At 42.5% G+C, this 18,391-nt stretch overlaps 1 protein-coding gene across 2 annotated transcripts in view; it reads left to right on the top strand.

The window, feature by feature from the left end:
* LOC132992838 (phosphoinositide 3-kinase regulatory subunit 6-like) overlaps positions 1–17,167 on the top strand; it is a 108,200-nt gene extending 91,033 nt beyond the window's left edge. For both annotated transcript variants that reach the window (XM_061062376.1, XM_061062368.1), the window contains 19 exons: positions 1,120–1,224; positions 1,691–1,782; positions 2,623–2,691; positions 3,349–3,481; positions 4,385–4,454; positions 4,537–4,735; positions 7,571–7,718; positions 9,483–9,572; positions 9,966–10,203; positions 10,348–10,623; positions 10,828–10,927; positions 12,043–12,165; positions 13,055–13,162; positions 13,277–13,379; positions 13,495–13,556; positions 14,337–14,427; positions 14,527–14,588; positions 14,698–14,801; positions 15,813–17,167. In XM_061062376.1, coding sequence (XP_060918359.1) covers positions 1,120–1,224; positions 1,691–1,782; positions 2,623–2,691; positions 3,349–3,481; positions 4,385–4,454; positions 4,537–4,735; positions 7,571–7,718; positions 9,483–9,572; positions 9,966–10,203; positions 10,348–10,623; positions 10,828–10,927; positions 12,043–12,165; positions 13,055–13,162; positions 13,277–13,379; positions 13,495–13,556; positions 14,337–14,427; positions 14,527–14,588; positions 14,698–14,801; positions 15,813–15,969 — 2,330 coding nt within the window. In that variant the 3' untranslated portion in view covers positions 15,970–17,167. The remainder of the gene's footprint in view (positions 1–1,119; positions 1,225–1,690; positions 1,783–2,622; positions 2,692–3,348; positions 3,482–4,384; positions 4,455–4,536; positions 4,736–7,570; positions 7,719–9,482; positions 9,573–9,965; positions 10,204–10,347; positions 10,624–10,827; positions 10,928–12,042; positions 12,166–13,054; positions 13,163–13,276; positions 13,380–13,494; positions 13,557–14,336; positions 14,428–14,526; positions 14,589–14,697; positions 14,802–15,812) is intronic.
* Positions 17,168–18,391: the final 1,224 nt, after the last annotated feature.

Here is an 18,391-nt window from a genome sequence, read left to right on the forward strand (position 1 = left end):
TTCACTTTTTGTTTCTTGTCCGTCCACTTATATGTGTAATGGCACGATCCCCGACTCTCGCTCACCCGTATAGCTCTCTCTCCCTCTCACGTTCGCAGACCCACAGTTATTTTTTAATGCATGATTTTGACATATTGAGGGAGGGAGGCTTTCGAAAAAAGGGCGCTTGCGGCCGTTAATATACCTGGACGAGTGGGAAACACTGCGCAGTACATGTTTTCCAGGCGCACATGCTCGCTCCACACTATCAGAAACTGGTCTATAGTGAGACGCTACTTAAGCAATGACTGCAGCCTGTATGATCTATAGACTGTCACTGTACCGGCCCTAGCGGCCCTTCAGTGCTCCTCACTGCTCGCCGTGCTAAAAGTAATGTTGTTGTCAGCGTCACCAATCTGTAGCGGGTGGTGATTGGCTATTAACTCACTTGGCGGGCCGGGTTTCCTCATCCCTGCGCACTGACTCACAGGCACACATAAACAGAACCAATTTAGAGAGAAATACAATGTGCGGAAACTAGTTAAACGCCAAACCGTTAAAACCGCAAGTCAGTATTGGACCGTGGATGCCGTACCGAACGGTTCAATATTTTATTGAGAATTGTTGCATGCCTACAACAAACCCCCCAATCATGAGAAAAGTCCATCCTGTCCATCTTTTTACCTGCTCCACTTTTCAGAAAATGTGTGCTCAAACAGGCCGTTTGGAGATTTTCCCTTCATGCAGGCAGTAGCCCCTCCCCCAGGTGGGTGACACTCCCACAGCTAGGTGTCTGTTCTGCCCTCTGAGTCTGCCTTCTCACAGTAAACAATAGGAGCGAGAAAGCCAGAGTACACCCAAGCCCTTCCAGAGAGGGGGTGTGGTCAGACCCAGCTCATTTACATACTTAAAGGTACAGACACAGAAACAGCCTGTTCTGAGCAGGGCTGAAATAGAGGGGTTTATAGACATGATCAAATGCAGGATAAACTTCACAGACATGTTTTGAGGAGATCTGAGACTTATTTAAACTGGTTGAAGAGGAGGAGAATATGTGACCTTTAAATCAAAAGTTGCTGCTACTTTTAACACCTTTCATATTGAGACTTTAACATCAAAACCTCTCGATCTCTCCATCAGTCGGCTGCTCCCCGACAGTCCCAGAGGCCGAGCTGTACCGCAGCATCCAGGCTGTGCTGCCCAGGGAAACAGACCAACAACAGCCGCCAGACTGTTTCAACAAAGGTACAAAATGATCCTGACAAAACACATTAAAATTAAGAAAAAAGCCTTGAGATATTGAAAAAAATTTTTAGCATTGAGTTTTATCTGTCCTCGCTGTTGGCTGTGATCACTCACAGCAGCCAGAGAGAAACTTGTCGACTGAAACAGTGGTTCAGTGTTTCTAAAAATGAGGATTATGTGATGACAACTTTATTTGGGACCTAGCCCTCAACGCCTTTTTCTCTGTAACTACAAAAACTGTTCCGCCCTGAACACACATTTATTAAAGTCTGCCTGCTTGTGTTGAAGACACAATGGAATCATTCGATGTGTCAGCCCGGTGTGAAGGCAGTTCAGCTGTTAGTCATCAGACATATTTTGGATTAGTGGTGTGATGGAGAGAAGTCTGACACATTCAACAGGTTTGCTTCCATTAATACTTTGTGTGTGTGTGTGTGTGTGTGTGTGTGTGTGCGTGTGCGTGCAGGCATGCTGAGATGGACACTTCACAAGAAGGTTCAAAACAATCCTGCAAACAGCTTAACTCTGCTCTGGGTGCTGATAAAAGAGCTGGAGAAGGTAGGAGATCTTAGCTTGTGCACTGATGTTGTCTTTGTTTTTGTACCTTTGACGACTGCGGCTGAAAATGATCTGTATGTGGTTTTTCAAATGTGAAACCTGGAACACACTGAAAGGTTTCAATAAGGTGCAGAAAAATTTGAGAGACCCCTACACATGACAACCAACAGTTATAGATTTAGCATTTTTGTTCATTTTTGTTCCGTCCAGACCCTCAAAACCTCACAAACTCTCTCATGTTAAAACTTGACTTTAGAGTAAACAAACATGGCAGACAGCAGAAGAATGGGCGATAGTTTGGGATTACTTTTGTACAGAAACTTTCGTGAAGGATAAAAAAAAGTTATGGATAAAGTCGAGGAGACGGTGAAAACAAGCCCGACAACAACACAGCCAGCAGGACTCGAGCTTCTCACTCATTGTAGACAGTCATGACTTCCTTTTAATATTTACAATCCAATAGAAAATCTAGCAAGATAATCACAAGTACTACCATCCCATTATCCTGACTTGTTGGAGGTTGTCTGGATGGAGAATCTGGTCCAGTTGTATCCCTATGATGTCATGTTTCCACTGGAAATTGATCATCATGATAATTATTCACAGTTTTTTTCAATCAATCAACTTCTGTAATTGTATAAAAAAGGGATATTATTTTTAAAAACTGCATTTAATTTTTTTTAATTTTTGTATAAATGGACCAATCAATCCGTTCATCAATGGTTTTTAGCTCAAGTATAATGATGACTTTATTTATATAGCACCTTTAAAGTAGCATTGTACAGTCCTCCGTAGAAGCTGAAATGGGGATATCTGATAAAGTGTTTGTGTTCTCTGCAGGCTGAGAGATGGGACTCCCGCAAATGCATCATCCCCCTGCTCCACACACTGATGTATGCCATCATTCAGGTACGGTCTCTTCTCCTCCTTTTGGGGTGTAAAATGTGACTAAGATATATAATCAACAATCAGTCCAAACATTATGATCACTTATGCAATATGATGCAATCCAATTCTATAGTTCTACCAAAAATGTCTCCTTTTAAGAGGCTTCTGTTTTTTTTTGTTTTTGTTGACATCCCTTACACCCTGATCCCCCCCCCGACCCGGGGTACAATCACTTCTGTCTGAACCAGTTCTCTTGCCCGCTTCCATCGCTGCAACACCTGTTGGTTTGACCTGATAACACAGCTGTTTAATCAAATTAGGAGAACTGTTATTATAAGGCTATAAGGTTTCGGGTGATGTGTGATTATATCTTGCTACAGAGGTTATACCACAATGCGTCAACAAAAATCCCCTATGTTGAGTTCATCAAAAGTTCCTGACAGTGACATCATTTAAGGTGTGCCATTTAGGGAGTGTCTGCGTCGTTACTGTAAAAACAACCAAACAGGATAATTGGGTTTCTTTTTCCAGTAACGAACAAGGAAATAAACATTAGAAAGGAATTCTTGTCTGCCTAATCCTTGAGTCACATTTTAATTACTATTGGGTAACCTTTAAATACATTAGAAAACTGCTGAGTCTAATTGCTAACCTTTTGTTTGTTTATTGATCTTCCAGACAGCCTTCATTCCAGACGAGCTGTACAAGAGGGTATATGCATTTTGTAAGAGACTCCTGACCTTCCCTCAGCCCTACTGCACTTTAGGCCTCAGCTACGCGAGACAGATCAGAACAGAACGGGTTGTTCCAGGTATTGTTCAAATCTCAGCTTGTAATAAAATGAAAAGAAGTGGTGAATTGTACATTGCCATCAGGGCTGAACAAATAGCTGCTAGTTCAGTTTCACCTTTCAGGCATTCTGAGGTTCCAATTGGTTACTAGAGTTGGGTTGTGTAGGGTGCCTCCGCATGGGCTCATCTGGAAGTCTGAACCAGCCTGTGAGCTGTGACTCGACACAGACTGAGCAGCCTGTGAGCCTGAATCCTCGGGAAGACGATCTGAGGTGGATTGTTAAACAGAATCCATTTAGATTAGGGGAGACCAGCAGGTCTTGGGGACAGTAAGACTCTGTGGTCAGGGACCACAAGTGTTTGATAACTGCATTTGAAGGATCAACCCAATAAATGTGTGTAAATATCTATCTCTACATAGATCAAAGAAAGATATCGGCCAATATATCAGTATCAGAATTTTTCTTTTCGATAATATCGTTATCGGTATCGGCCTCAAAAATACATATCGGTTGAACCCTACTTTTCCGTGATACTTATTTGTTTATTTTAGTGATTTTTAAATGTTCTATTTTAATGTCTTTGTCGTGATGCTTTTGACGCCTTGTTGCTGAAATAGAAGCTTTAGAAATAAACCTGCCTCGCCTTAAGCTCCTGGGAGGAACTTTACGTACAGTATGTGTTGATTCTGGTGCCAACAAACGGGACTCTGACAGCTGACAGCCCTACTTTAAATCATACTCTTGTAATTGCAAAGACACAAACTGGAAACACTGACAGAGAGGAATGGAGCCAAACCTGAAAGATAGAAACAAAAAATATTACAACAGAGTTTTATAACTGTCCTTTCATCATGTACCGTATGTGTCAGTTACAAGCGATTGCAATCATACAGCATAATTAAATACCAGTTTGATCGGCAGGTCTGATGTATCGGAGGATGGTCACAGCAGAGCAGAGACTAAAGAGTGAACACTATCCCTTTCAGGAGAGGTGAGTCATCTTCAAATACTGTTTCACCTGTCTGAGTGTGGCTTCCATATCTGTAACTATAATGTGATGTAAATCTCTGCAGGGTCTTTGTTTTTGCGGATCCAGAAATCTTCTCTGGTTCTTTGGGAAAAGTCCTTATGGGGGATATCGAGGCGTCTGCATCAGCTGCAGGTGGATGTCTGAGTCCTCTAGATCACATGCGCAGCGTGGTCCAACACTCCATCCAGGCTGCTTTAGGAGCGAAGCAGTGCGACGGGCAGAAACTGGCTCAAGCGCTGAAGGTCAGTGGGACTTTTTATTTACAGTTCGTTTGTCCTCACTTAGTGCCTACCCTTTAAGGTCGCTGTGAATATTGTTGTCATCCTTAGGCTGTTTGCTGTCTGAGTCTTGTTCTGTTCTGTTGATTGTAGGTTTGCTTTTTAAACCAAAGCTTTTTTTCTGGACTCGCAAAGCTTTATAAAACGCTAACGAAAACTATATGCCCTCAAGAAGATATTGGCAGAAAAAATCAGTTTTGCTGCGCACCAGAAAAAAAGTTGTGAGCACGAGGAGGTTTCTCGTGCTTACCTGACAGTTTCTGGTGAGCACAAGAAACTGATTTTTAAGCTGTAATTGGGCTTTCTTGTGCTGGTTCTAACTTATGAATTAAGTGAAAAACCAAACATGGAGTGCCACAAGGAAGCTGTCTCGGGCCACTCTTGTTCACAATTTCCACTAATGATCTTCCCTCAGCATTAGAAGAAGCACTTATGTCGATGTATGCGGATGACTCCAACATATATTTAGCAGAAGGAGATATCAATTTAGATTAACTAATTTAGAGAGAGAGAGTTAAAGTCGGTGGTAGTTACTCTTTATGATCTAAACTAAAGCTTGATCTGAGTATAAATCAGACTTTGATAAAGCAAGAAAAAGATGTCAAACTTAAACTTATCATTGACGACAGATTTGACAAGCGTGTACAGAAATTAGAAACTGAAATGGGAGATACTTTGTCCGTGATCAAAAGGTGTGAAAAGACACAACAAGTCAATCAAGCCTAGACTACTGCTCTGTGGTTTGGTCAAGTATAAAGAATAAAGCTGCACGAGTAAATTGTATTGTCACATTGCAAACTTCAGACCCCATGAAGAATAGTTTATTGCTATGCTGAGGCTAATGGGGATCCAAACAAACAAACAACATGAACATGGATAGCCTTCTTTGGCCATCTGTAGGAGAATAGCAGAAATAAAGACGCCAATTTTATCGGTGAAGTTTGACTGACAGAAAAATCCATTGAAATAATCTCAGGACTTGATAAAGAACACCAAGGGGAACTTATAAATCAATATACTCCTCTTTCTAGGAGCCTGGCCCATTCCTGTCTGAACACATCCTGTATAGCAACAAGTGCACCATGACGGCTGTAAGCATTTATGAGAAAAAAACTGCCTTTCTATAGAGCTTTTATTTTTAGACTTCCAGCTACTCAAAGCCCTTTACACAGCATGTCAACTGTCTCCCTTTCACACACTGATGACAGAGGATGCTACGCTGAGTGTAAAGCTGCTGATAATGCCATTTTACACAGTGACAGCTGTGCCCTCTGGAGCTGTTTTTTGTGATTCAGTATCTAACCTAATGACACGACTGCAGAATAAAAACCACTGCTTTAGTTAGAAGTAGATGGCCAATTCTAGCCACAACCACCCCTCATCCATCTCCACTGCTGACGACCAGGTGCTTGCTGTAATTTATTTTATTTTGTTTATTTTACATGCTTTATTAATCCCTGTCACTGACATGCTTCTCACACACATAGACCAGATGTACACACATGCACAAACAGGAGCAATAATGGAGAGATGTCAGAGTGGGGCTGCTACACACCGCTATGCAGATAGCGTACCAGGGCTGACCTGGCACCTCTTCAGCAACAAGACCAACTTCCATATTTTGGTCCGCACCAGGACTTGAACCAGCATCCAAACCCAAGTCCCTACAGACTGAGCTAATGCCTCCCAAATGTGCTTAAATGTGAGAGGACAACAATAATCTGCTCAACATGAAGATGTCCAATTTTCAATTATATTAAACTTTTTAAAACCACAGTTTTAGAGACGAAACAGTCTCCTCTATTTTCATGATCGATACTATTAAAAGTACAGAAGCTTGTTGGCAACTCACTGATACCAAAATGTTGCCAATGCATTTGTGCTGTTAAGAAAGTGTTAAGGAGTTTTTTTGTCAATTAAAAACATGAAATTCGGGGCTCAGTTAGCCTAGTGGTTAGAGCGGGTGCAGAGGCTGTAGTCCTCTAAGCGTCGACCCAGATTCAAATCCGGTCTGTGGCTCCTTTCCTGCACTCTCTCTCCCCGATTTCTCGCTCTATCCACTGTCCTATCTCTAAAAATAAACCTCTTGTTGTATTGTTGTTGCCATGGTATCAAAACTTAGATTGATAAACTTTGATTTTTACTCGAATCGTATAAAAACCCGGTATGTCACAGCCCTAATACAACAAATGGACATAACTGTTAGAAGGAGGTAAATTTTATGGCTTGAACTTAAGCTTCTGGAACACATGACATTGCATGATATAACATTTATGTTGTCTTTGACAGGTTTGAAACGTGTGTCTCTAGTCTGTGGAAGAAAATGTGACTAAGATGTTTTTTTTTGGTCCTGACTGTTTCACAACCTCTGTTATTACTTTTAGCAAAGTTACCAATGTTTTCCCTTGTGGATGCACAACTGAAAATACTGACTGTAGCTGCTGAAGGGGGGAAGAAATAAACACAGGACACATAGAGCGTGTGTGGAGTACTCATCGGAGTGATTCATGAGGTTTTTGGTGATGGCAGCGAAGTTTTCTGCTTGATCTAAAAATAGCTTCAGAGTCTCTGTGCTATCTTTACATGTCGTATGAAACTTCCTGAATGAAGGTCTGTTGTCTTAAAGCTGAGCGGTGGAAGTGTCTCCTGGCACTGAGCCTAAAGTAACACCTCAGCAGGACGCACACGTAGGCAGACACACGCCAGCGCTATTGACCCCTCGCCTCTTTGCTATTAATACAGAGTCCGTGTGTATTTATCTTCCTTTGTGTTTTGTGTGTGTGGTTGCTGCTCGGACAGGACATGGGCCAAGACGTGGAGACGCACTTTCAGGAAGTGACGGCGACTGTGGAGCAGAGTGCGGAGGAAGGTGTCAGAGGGGAGGGTGCAGCGCTGAGGGGGCGTCTTCAGCAGCTGTACAGCGAGATCGTCTCTGATGCAGATTCAGGTAGGAGGAGGTCTCTGTGGTCAGCCACGGCTGCTCTGTCTTTGTCTAAATCAAGAAAGGACAACCACAAGAGCTGCTGTCTACCTTTTAAACAAACCAGAGATCAAATATAAGAAATGACGGCTGCTTTAAACTTGACACATGTTTGTCCCTCATGCTCATGTACACTTTTGAAGCACTCACCTCCCCTTCAAATCATTGTTTATTGTTTATTTGGATCCCCATTAGTCACTACCTAAGTAGCGACTACTCTTCCTCGGGTCCACTCAGAAAAAGACAAAAATAGAAATAAATGATAGCACAATAACAGGCAAAGTACAAATCAAGAACACCAAGATGAACCTACAATACAGTGTTGGAAAAATCTTATTATTTTCCTACTTAAAACACAGCAGAGTAACTAAACAATGACATACAAGACAAACATACACACATATACATACACACACATATACACACTATACATAGAAATTCTACACTAATTATCAAAAGGACAGATCATGATCATGAGAAAGATGCCAGTCTGTCTATTTTTTTGTTTTTTTTACTTTCAATAGAACCAAAAAGTACCATGGTTGTTTCTTCTTTTAATCTACAGATTTTCAGTCATATTTTTTGCCCTTCAAGAAAATTAAACCTTAAAGAAAAAAAAATCATAGGTCGGCATATACAGAAGTTTCTCAAGTCCTTTTGCGTCTCCTAAAGAGAGCTGAGGATGTGACATTGTCTCATTTGCAAAAATGTGTGGGTTCTATGTTTAGGTACCAAAATTAAATTGTAAAAATGTAGACATTGTGCAGGAGTTTGATTGGAATTTTTGGTATAAAAAAAAAAAAAGAATTAACCAACCAGTGCTTAGGACTCCTATTATTATTGGCATGGTATTAACCGATTAATCGGCCAGCCAATAATATCGGCCGATATTAGAATATCAAGTGACTATCGGCTATTCTTGTCACAGATATGCGCCAATATGAATGTGTATATCTACATCTATCTATCTCTACAGATCGAACATAGATCTAAGAAAGATATCAGTGGACAGATCGGTATCAGATTTTTTCTCTCCCTAATATCGATATTGGAACCAAAACTCTCATATCTGTCAGGCCCTAATAAAAACATTTATGGATATAGTTTGATGTTTATTAGTATTGCATTAAAGTTTAAAATTCAGGTAACTCGTAATAATTGATAATGTTATTGCACATTGCAGATTTATTTTGTGTCATGCAGGTCTAGTTTGTAGTAATAAAGCTTTGATTAGTGAATTGTTTCTCTCTCTTCTTGATGGAAACTGATCGTCTTCTCTGTCGGCGAGTTCAGAGTTCAGTGTTGGACTTAAGCCTGAGCTCCCGGTGATGGACGTGTTTCCTGTGGCCACAGAGACCCTAGAGATCAAACATGTGACCCCCATTCTATAAAAGCGTTTTCCTCTTTGGTTAAATCAGTCGAGTCAGATGTCTGTATTTTTATAATTTTCCGGATATCTATTCTCGATACATCCACTCTGTTCCACACAAAGTGTCAAGTCAGCGACTCGTCCGATCAACCTGCTCTTCCCTCCGCTCAGGAGCTGACAGAGAGAGAGAGAGAGAGAGAGAGAGAGCGAGAGAGAGAGAGAGAGAGAGATAGAGAGAAAGAGAAGTGTTCACAGACAGGAAGCTCTGTGAGTTGTCTTGTTTTGAGTGTCATTGTGACAGTTTTGGTCTCTTCTTATCAGTCTTCCTTCTGTGTGTGTGTGTGTGTGTGTGTGTATTGCAGAGCCATTGTCTGTCGGCGGCCCGCTGTGTGACTGCCCTCTCCCTAACCCTGACATGAGCTTCCACCTGTGGACGGAGGCGCTGGATATCTGTGAGTTTCTCCCAACACAGTGGGGGGTCTACAGGAAGTTGTTTCAACCAGTCAGCTGAAGTGAAAGAGGCTGACATGTGCACATGTTGTTGCCCAAAATTCTTTAATTGAAACAAGTTTAGGCGGGGGTATTTCCTTTATATGCATTCCTTCTTGATTTTAAGTTTTCAAAAAGCTGCCAAGATTTGTATTCAAAGACAATTCAATGAAAAGAGTGCATGTACATCCTAAAGCTCTGAAAGATAAAATTACACAAAGCAGGAAACTCATGTCTGTGCTCAAGTCTTAATAATTATTGACAGGACTAAGGGTCATTCCTTGATGTGGTTTCTGCTGGTTTGCTCCGTGACTGTCCACTTCCTCTGAATGATTTATCTTCAAAACGTTAAACAGGGCGAGTGCTGACCAAGTGGTTGCGATCGAGCTCCATGTCGGAGCAGTTCTCCCTCAGCCAGGAGGACCCCGAGCTGGGCGAGTCTCCCAGCGAGCTGACGCCCTCCGACATGACGCGCTTCTCCGTCATGTCCAACGACAGCGGCATCGAGAGAGACCTGCCCCCCGGCGCCGATCCCTCCCTGTCGTCGTCTCTGGACTCTGCCAGCCTGAGTGCACCACTGGAGCAATGCAAGAGGTAAAAACATTCCTATCTATTTAAATCGATTTGACATACAAAAAGTACTTTTGCATCGCATGTTTTAGTTTCCAAACCACATATCAGATGAAAACGATTAGGACTTTGAATATGACCGTAAACACTTGGTTTTTTTTCTCCCAGCGAGCAAGACTCAAGGCTGTCCCGACGTAAAGCCATCAAGATGAAGCCGACGATGAAGGACAACATGCTGCTGATGCAGGACACTTTGGAGGACCACGCAAGCCAGGTGGGAGGAGGGAGTGGGGGAGAGAGAGGCTCGACTCGTCAGAGGATGGTGGGAAGCAGCGTCCTGCGACACTCCTTCAACAAGCAGCAGAAACACTTCACTGCCAGGATAGTCGCCATGGGAGACGACAGGGTCCTCGGACGCCTCGCTAAGGCTTACTACTTCTTCAGGTGAGGGTTTACAATATTCCACAAGATGTCAGCACAACAAGAAAGAAGATGCAGATCTTTGTTTGAATACGTTTTTTGGTTTTACTGCTAAGCTGTACTTCTCGTTTTTCAAATGTCACATGTTGAATTCTGAAACCTTCTCTCTGGGATCGTCACACAAACATTTTGCGCTTCTCATGTATTTTGGGGTTTTTCTTTCTGCAGGAAAAGGGAAGCGCGGAAGCTTTTTCTTGCAATGAAAGTCAACCTCCAGTTTTACTACATCCCTGTTTGCAAGCCCACAACTCCCATCTCCCCCAGCAAGGTAAAGCCAACAACTTCCTCTTGCCAACACACCCACCAGCCTGTTACTGTGTGAAGAGTCACCACACCTCTGCTTTATGTAACAGTGTAGTGACGATGCATGAGAAACACTCTGTAATTAAGTGATGGGAAATCACCTGAGAACAATTTTCTACTGACATCAAGAATCGTAACGCTCCTGTGAGGAGGTTTTTTTTTAGATGGTTATACAACTGAATATCATATTCATTCCTCTTAATGAGCTAAAATACTTTGACCATTTCTACAAAGTGAAACCCCGGCCCTGGGGTCGGTGACAGACGAGGCAATAAACATGCTGCTGCAGAAACAGACTTTTTAAAAAACATTTTCCACAGCAGGGAGTCTTAATGAGGGATCATTTTGACTGAAAACAGAAAGGATAGGATTTTCAAAAAATATCACATACACATGTACAGGTCAAGATCAGCAAATAGATATGACATACCCCTTCATCAACAGGGGGCGCCAAAATGTAGATGTACTTTCTTTAAATACCAAATTTTTCATCTAGAAAGTCCGGTGTAAAATACTGAGGCACGCACCTCATAAGTCTCAGAGCTCCTCAAAACATGTGTGTGAGGTTTCTTGTTCTAAATCCACTCTGATCCTGTATTTGATCATGTCTATAAACCCCTCTATTTCAGCCCTGCTCAGAACAGGCTGTTTCTGTGTCTGTACCTTTAAATATGTAAATGAGCTGGGTCTGTCCACGCCCCCTCTCTGGAAGGGTTTGGATGTCTCTGTCTTTCTCGCTCCATGTCCTATTGTTTACGGTGAGAAGGCAGACTCAGAGGGCAGAACAAACACCTAGCTGTGGGAGTGTCACCCACCTGGGGGAGGGGTTACTGCCCTTTGTGATGTCATGAAGGGAAAATCTCCAAACGGCCTGTTTGAGCACACATTTTCTGAAAAGTGGAGCAGGAAAAAGACGGAGAGGATAGGGGATTTGTAGACAGACTAGAGATACATATTAGAGTTAGAGAAACATGGTGAAGTGGATTTTACAGAATATGTGACCTTTAATTTTAACCTGTATTGAGGCCTGAAGGCACACTTTTTTTTTTGATCCCACATTTATGCTCATGTCTTTTCTAGGAAAACATCCCTGAGTTGAAGGGAAAGCTCTGCTCTCTGGGCTCCTACCTGAGCATGGTGGACCCGTGGTACAACACAAACATCAAGGGATTAGGCTGCATGATCCCCAAACTGGCAGCAATGGTACAGTACACTTCAAATCTATACAACAAAATGAGATGACATCCTTGTTTGTGTCGGAGTGGTTCAGAAAAAAAAGTCGATTCTCTTTTAGTTTATATTTCTCTGCAGCTCAAGTGTGTCTGAATGATTGAGCCTCTATGAAAATGTCAACACATTACCGCATCCCATTTAGTCAATGTGTGCGAGTCGAGGCGCAGGAAGTTGCATAACAACTTCTGCTGCCGGAAAAATGAATGCGTTGATTTCACTGAAGCCACAGCCACAGCGAGCTGAACTGAAAGACGCCTCGAAACCGCAGTGAGCTCTGAATGAGGAGACACAGCATGAAACATAACATGTAGAATATTTAAATAGACATTATATGACTATTTAAATATTTAAACGAAAGAGCGTTCAAAGAAAAGAAGATTTTCATTCAAACTGTTTGTCTGCCTTAAGGCTCCGTGTCCACCTAGCGTTTTTATCCGGGCAGAAAAGCGCTGGCTGTGGAGCTGCTTACATGAAGCGTTTGTGAGCTGAGAAGAAAAGCGCTGCACCTCCGCCCTGTCTCCATGACAACAGTTTGTTGACAACGGCCGCTGCATGACCGACAACGCACCATTACTTTTTACTGCATGTTTGAGATCTTTTATTTCCTGATCAGACAGGAAATATGTGCAAACCCGCAAATAATTCACTCGCTTTAAAACTACAGCGAGGTCACCGTTTGTTCCTGAAGTGACTCATTACGGTGCACGGCTGCGTTACCTGACAAGAAGTTGACATGCCTCCTTTTCTTCACCGGATGATGACCACACTGAGACCAGAATAAGTCTGAGGTTGCAGCCTCATGCAGACGTGCAGCTTCACTTCACGTCTTCTTTTTTTTTTTCTTCTTCTTCTTCTCTAGCAACAAGCAAACGCAAGTATGCCGAAAGACCCCATCGTGTCTGATGTCATATCGTACTACGTCCGAACCGGCCAGCAGTCCGTCTACTTCACCATCTACTTCGTTAAGGTATCGATATGCATTTTCATTTACCTCATCTCAATATGATCACACTACAAACACCAGAACCTGCTGTACTCACATTATTCATTCAAGTAATGTGTACCCCCCCCCCCCCGTTAGATCACCTTCAACAGCAGCACTAAGGATCCTGTGGAGGACGTCTTTCTTACCCATCTGGAAGTCGAGTTCCCCGACTTCAGACAGTTCATGGCGTCGACGAAAGGTGAATCCAGGAAACGTGTGGACGACTTTTCCTCTTGTCCCCTCTGATGTTTTTGGTTGATTTTATTTGTTGTTGTGTAACCACCAAGTCTGACGACACGCTTTTTCTGTATCAGATAAACAGAGGAAGAGTTCAGGGGAGCTTTGCGGAGCGGTTGTCTCGATTAATTACAAACGGGTAAGTTTGATTTTGTTTGATTCCTGAAAAGGTTTCACACACATCCTTACATAACGGTTATCTTTAAACGCCTTAAAGGTCACAAAATATCCAAAACACACCTCACCATGTTTGTCTAACACTCACATGTGACCCAGATTATTACAGATAGATAGATGAAAGATAGATGAGTATTTTATTTACCCTTTGCAGGAAATTAGACACCACACAAAACTAACAAATACCATTTAGGCCCAAAAAACAAGACATCACAAATACTGAGATCAGTTTTTAAAAACTAGACTTAAAATTTCAGAATTATAAATAAAAGACATCCTAGAAATGTGATTAACCTTTAGTGTGCAAATATCTGTTAAAGTGTATTTCTAAATACAAATTAGTATATTTATTATTATTCAAGGAGCAATAAAATATATAAATACATAAAATGTAAAACATTTCAAAGACATGTATCTGAACTTTGTGCTGGCTCCTCCAAACAGGAAGCAGCAACGACTGCTGTCAGGTTTTTCAAAGTAAATCTTTTAAATTGAAGTGTAAGAATTGTACTTTTGATCAAATAGAAGGAGCTGTCGTCATGGAGACAATATGTGAGCAGTGTTCAACCATCTTTCAGTGAGATATCTGATGCGTAAATAACATAAATATCTGACCCGATACTGATATAAGATCGGATCGGTTCCATCTCTAGTGTGAATCCTTAAAATTTGAAACGGGCGTGCTTTGTGTGTGTGCTCTCATATTGTTTGTGTGTGTGTGTGTGTGTGTGTGTGTGTGAAGGTGACGCTAAGTGGACGAGATGTCGACAAAGGACTCTCGGTCAGAATGACCGGCGCTCAGATCAGCGCTATCCCCTCCAATGAAGCAGAAGGTTCAGTGTCATCTCTTAAACTCTGTATTTTTGATTTATTTGTTTGTTTGTTTTATGACATATCAAACTCTCTTTATTCATTCTTCCTTTGTCTCTCAGATCTGAACTGTTTGACGCTGACGCTGAACGAATCTCCGACCAAATCTAAGAACAACAGCGTGGTGAGTGGAGACGATGTCGTCTCTCACATTGTTCAGATCTCTCCTGAATGTTCCCTGAAGAACACTTTATAAACGAGTCAATCCCTTTCTCCTTTTTGTTTGAATTCAGACGAGTATTCGCAGCAACAACATAAAGATTCGCTCTCTGGAGAATCGAACCTTCACTCTCACGCTGGACAAAGATCCTCACAGGTCCTACAAAGATGTGATGAGGTGAGCACGGTTGCCAGGATACCAGAATTTCAAACATCAATACATCTATTATCTATACCGCTTTTCCCGTGCAGGTCGGGCGGGGGGGTGGGGGGGTGAAGGCCTCCGTTGTTGATCTGTTCGCTGCTGCTCTTCTCAGATAAAACAAACTTTGAAGCTGACTTTTCTGTCTCTCTCAGCTTCAAATATGACAGAGGATCTGTAGTTTTTATAAAGCTTTCTGCTTTTCGATGCTGTAAAATAGAAAATGAATGAAGATCTGATCGTTGTTAAACTCGTGGTATCAAAAACTTTGAAAGAAACTTTTTTAAGGGAAGAGAGTGGAGCCTCAGATGTACCTCACACAACTTCTAAGTAAAGGTCGTATAACGGTGTGGTGTGTCAGTGGTGGTTATATTAAACTGACCATTGACAGCCATCATTAAATTGTGTGGTTCATATGAAACCACCAACACATAACAGAGACGTCCAATAAGTGATGACAGTGTCGACGAGGGTTTAACCGGAACGCTGTCTTTAGTTTCTCTCTCGGATGAATAGATCACTTTCTAAATTAGACTTTGTCTGCAACCACTCCCACCACACATCCCCGTGCTCGAGTGGAGGGTACGCCACGTTTATTGACGGCCAAAACAGCTTGGATGCAGATTGGGTTAAAAGGCAGCGGGAGCAACTTGAGGTGAAATGGACTTTCTAAAATTCATTTGGCAGTCGCTTTTATCCAAAGCTATGTAGATCAGAGCGTAAGAACAGCAAAAGCAAGGATGTAGAGAGGAGGCTTTAAGTCTGATTGGACACACAGGTGCTGACAGGAAGTGACCACAGGTGCTGACAGGAAGTGACCAGAGATGAAGCACAACATTGATAGCTGTTTCTTGAATATATATTGTCATCGTCCTAATCAAACAAAACTATCCTCATCATCATCATCATCATCATTAAGGTCGTAGGTGTTCAAAGAGCTGCTCAAATGTGTCGTTTTAACTCGTTTGTTTTATTTGTGTGTTTCAGCGTGGAGATCACCCCGTGTCTCGATCCGGGATACTGCGTCCAGAAAACCATGCGGTCCAAGTTAAAGCTGGGAGAGAACAAAGACGCCGGCCTGAGCAAATACATGAACAAAGGACTCCCTCTACCCATCAACACATTCGCCGGCATCATCACATGACATGATGTAAGGACGACGCGGAGAGGAACGTTTACGATGACGACTGTCGGGGCTTGTGTATATGATCGTGGAAAACGTCGGTCGTTTGTTGCTTCCATGGCAACGGGGAGTCCCCCGTCTGACATATGAAACCAGGAGTGGAGTCATCTCTGAGCGGCTCCTGGAACCAGAACGTTTCAGTTCTGTCAGGACCGACAGCCAAAGTGTAGAGGGAGACGTCTTTCTCTTTTTGAACACAAACAGTATCAGCGAGTCTTTTGGAACAACCCTGACACCTCCTCTGACAGTAACGAGAACAAAATGTAATCACGCCGCGGGGGACGATTGAACACCGTTAAGTGTGTCGCTCTTCAGGGATGAAGTATTGTTTATGATATTATTTTTGAGGCCTTTTTTGCCTTTACTGGACAGCTGAGGAGAGACGGGAGATGTTAGGGAGGAGAGAGTGGAGGGGGGGAGGGGGTGCAGCAAAGGGATTTGAACCCACAGCCGCTTGTACCCTCTGTACAACATAACCGCTAGGCTATCCAGCTCCTGTTGTATCGTGCATACTTGAAAACAATCAATTCATAGATGCAGATTTTGTTGATGCCAGAGAACATCATCAGCCTCATTCACCAAAACAGCCTCAACAACTGTCTTAAATTCGTTCTTGAGACAGAAAAAAATCGATGAACGCCATGTCCCCGTAAACTGGAGGCTCGTGCATGTTTTTCACAACTAGCACAGACAGATTGACGCCTGTTATTCTCATAAAAGGAGCATGAGGCCGCAGAGATGTGAAGACGCAGCGGATTGGAAAAGAGAAGTCGAGAGAAGTGGGTAACCCCGGTAGTTACCGAAGTAGTTCTGAAGCGGATGTAGTGCTTTCTTGAATGAAACCAAAACAGGCTGATTAAACGATATGATGTTTAGAAGCGTCAGTAGAGGATTAAAAATATGCAGGGCGCACAGACACATCAGGTCATAGCACGAGTTCAGGCGGCGCCGCCATCAGAAAAGATGTTCTTCACGCTGTAATGAGAAAAGAACACCAGATGAAGTAAAAATCTGGAAGATAAAAATAAGTGGGCACAAATACAAGGACTACATTCATTCTGAAAGCTGACGATTTAAAAGACGTCACAGATTTTTATCATTTCATCTCAAATTTCGTCAAAGTGTTTCACTATTTGTAGTTTTGTTCTGCTCGTCCCAGCCACCGTAAAAAAACGAATCACAGATAAGATAAAACTTGAATGGATGTCAGAGCCGTCCTGAAAACTTTAGAAGAGGGTTTTTAAGAAAACATTTCTTGGGGTTGGTTTGTGAATGAGGCTCGATGTTTCCCTTCAGTGGAGAGAGATCTTTCTGTGGACGTGGAAGTCTGCGATCTAAAACCTCGGATGTGAAGGGAATTTACTGCAAAGACACACTACCTGTTCACTGCCTCAACACACACACACACACACACACACACACACACACACACACACACACACACACACACACAGTGCAGACAGACTCCTCCAGATTACATGACGACTGTTGAAAGATTGGAGACCGTTGACAGCTCACTGGTGCCTTGTCAATAAGTCGTCACACCTGAACCTGTTTCATAGCAGCAACAACAACAACTATGATGCAAATCGCCACCAGCAGCACGTGACCGCGCTGCACTTTGAACAAAAGCCGACAAAAACAACACCAATGTGAGACGAGCCCGTCAAATATGTCACAGCCTCCCGAACATATGTAAACAAACTAAATGTAAAGAATAAAGTGAGGAAACCAAAAGGGGCCGGAGTGATTCCATGCAACGTTTGTTAACCACGGTTAGCTAACATGTAAAAGTCAAACGGAAAGGTTTAATTTATCTCCAGCTCTCCTCTCAGGTTCAGTAAAGCCCCTTGAGCATGCCGCTGTAGTCTCCATGCTTTCACCCATTAATGCGCTTTCTCTTTATTTGTCTCCCCCGCCTCTTCTTTACTTTTTCCACTGAAAGATCAAGAACTGACAACGCCAGCGCCATTTTCTACTTTTCATCAGACATTATTCTCCATTAGTGGGCTACCTATAATACGAGTGGTGAGCGACAGCGGTGTGAAAATGGTCTTCTCTTATCATAAAAACGGACTACCACCCCATGCTGGCATGGAGAGTTATTTCCTCTCTCGCGTGCTGTCGGCTGTAGTCTTTGCTGTGTGTTCAAGTGCGACTTTTTGGCCGAGACAAAAGCGCTGTGAGGCGACCTTTAGCGCCACTAGTTCTTTGCCGTCTGCTAGGTGTGTCAGGGTCTTAAGTTCGAATGGTTGTGTAGAAACTCGACTAACACACACACACACACACACACACAGATTCCTGGATGTATAGATAGAAGTCATAAATATACCATATCTTTAATAATAAAGTTTAATCACACATTCTGATCTCAGGCGTTGTC

The sequence above is a fragment of the Labrus mixtus genome, chromosome 2, assembly GCF_963584025.1.
Source record: "Labrus mixtus chromosome 2, fLabMix1.1, whole genome shotgun sequence".
In the NCBI taxonomy this organism is placed as follows: domain Eukaryota; kingdom Metazoa; phylum Chordata; class Actinopteri; order Labriformes; family Labridae; genus Labrus; species Labrus mixtus.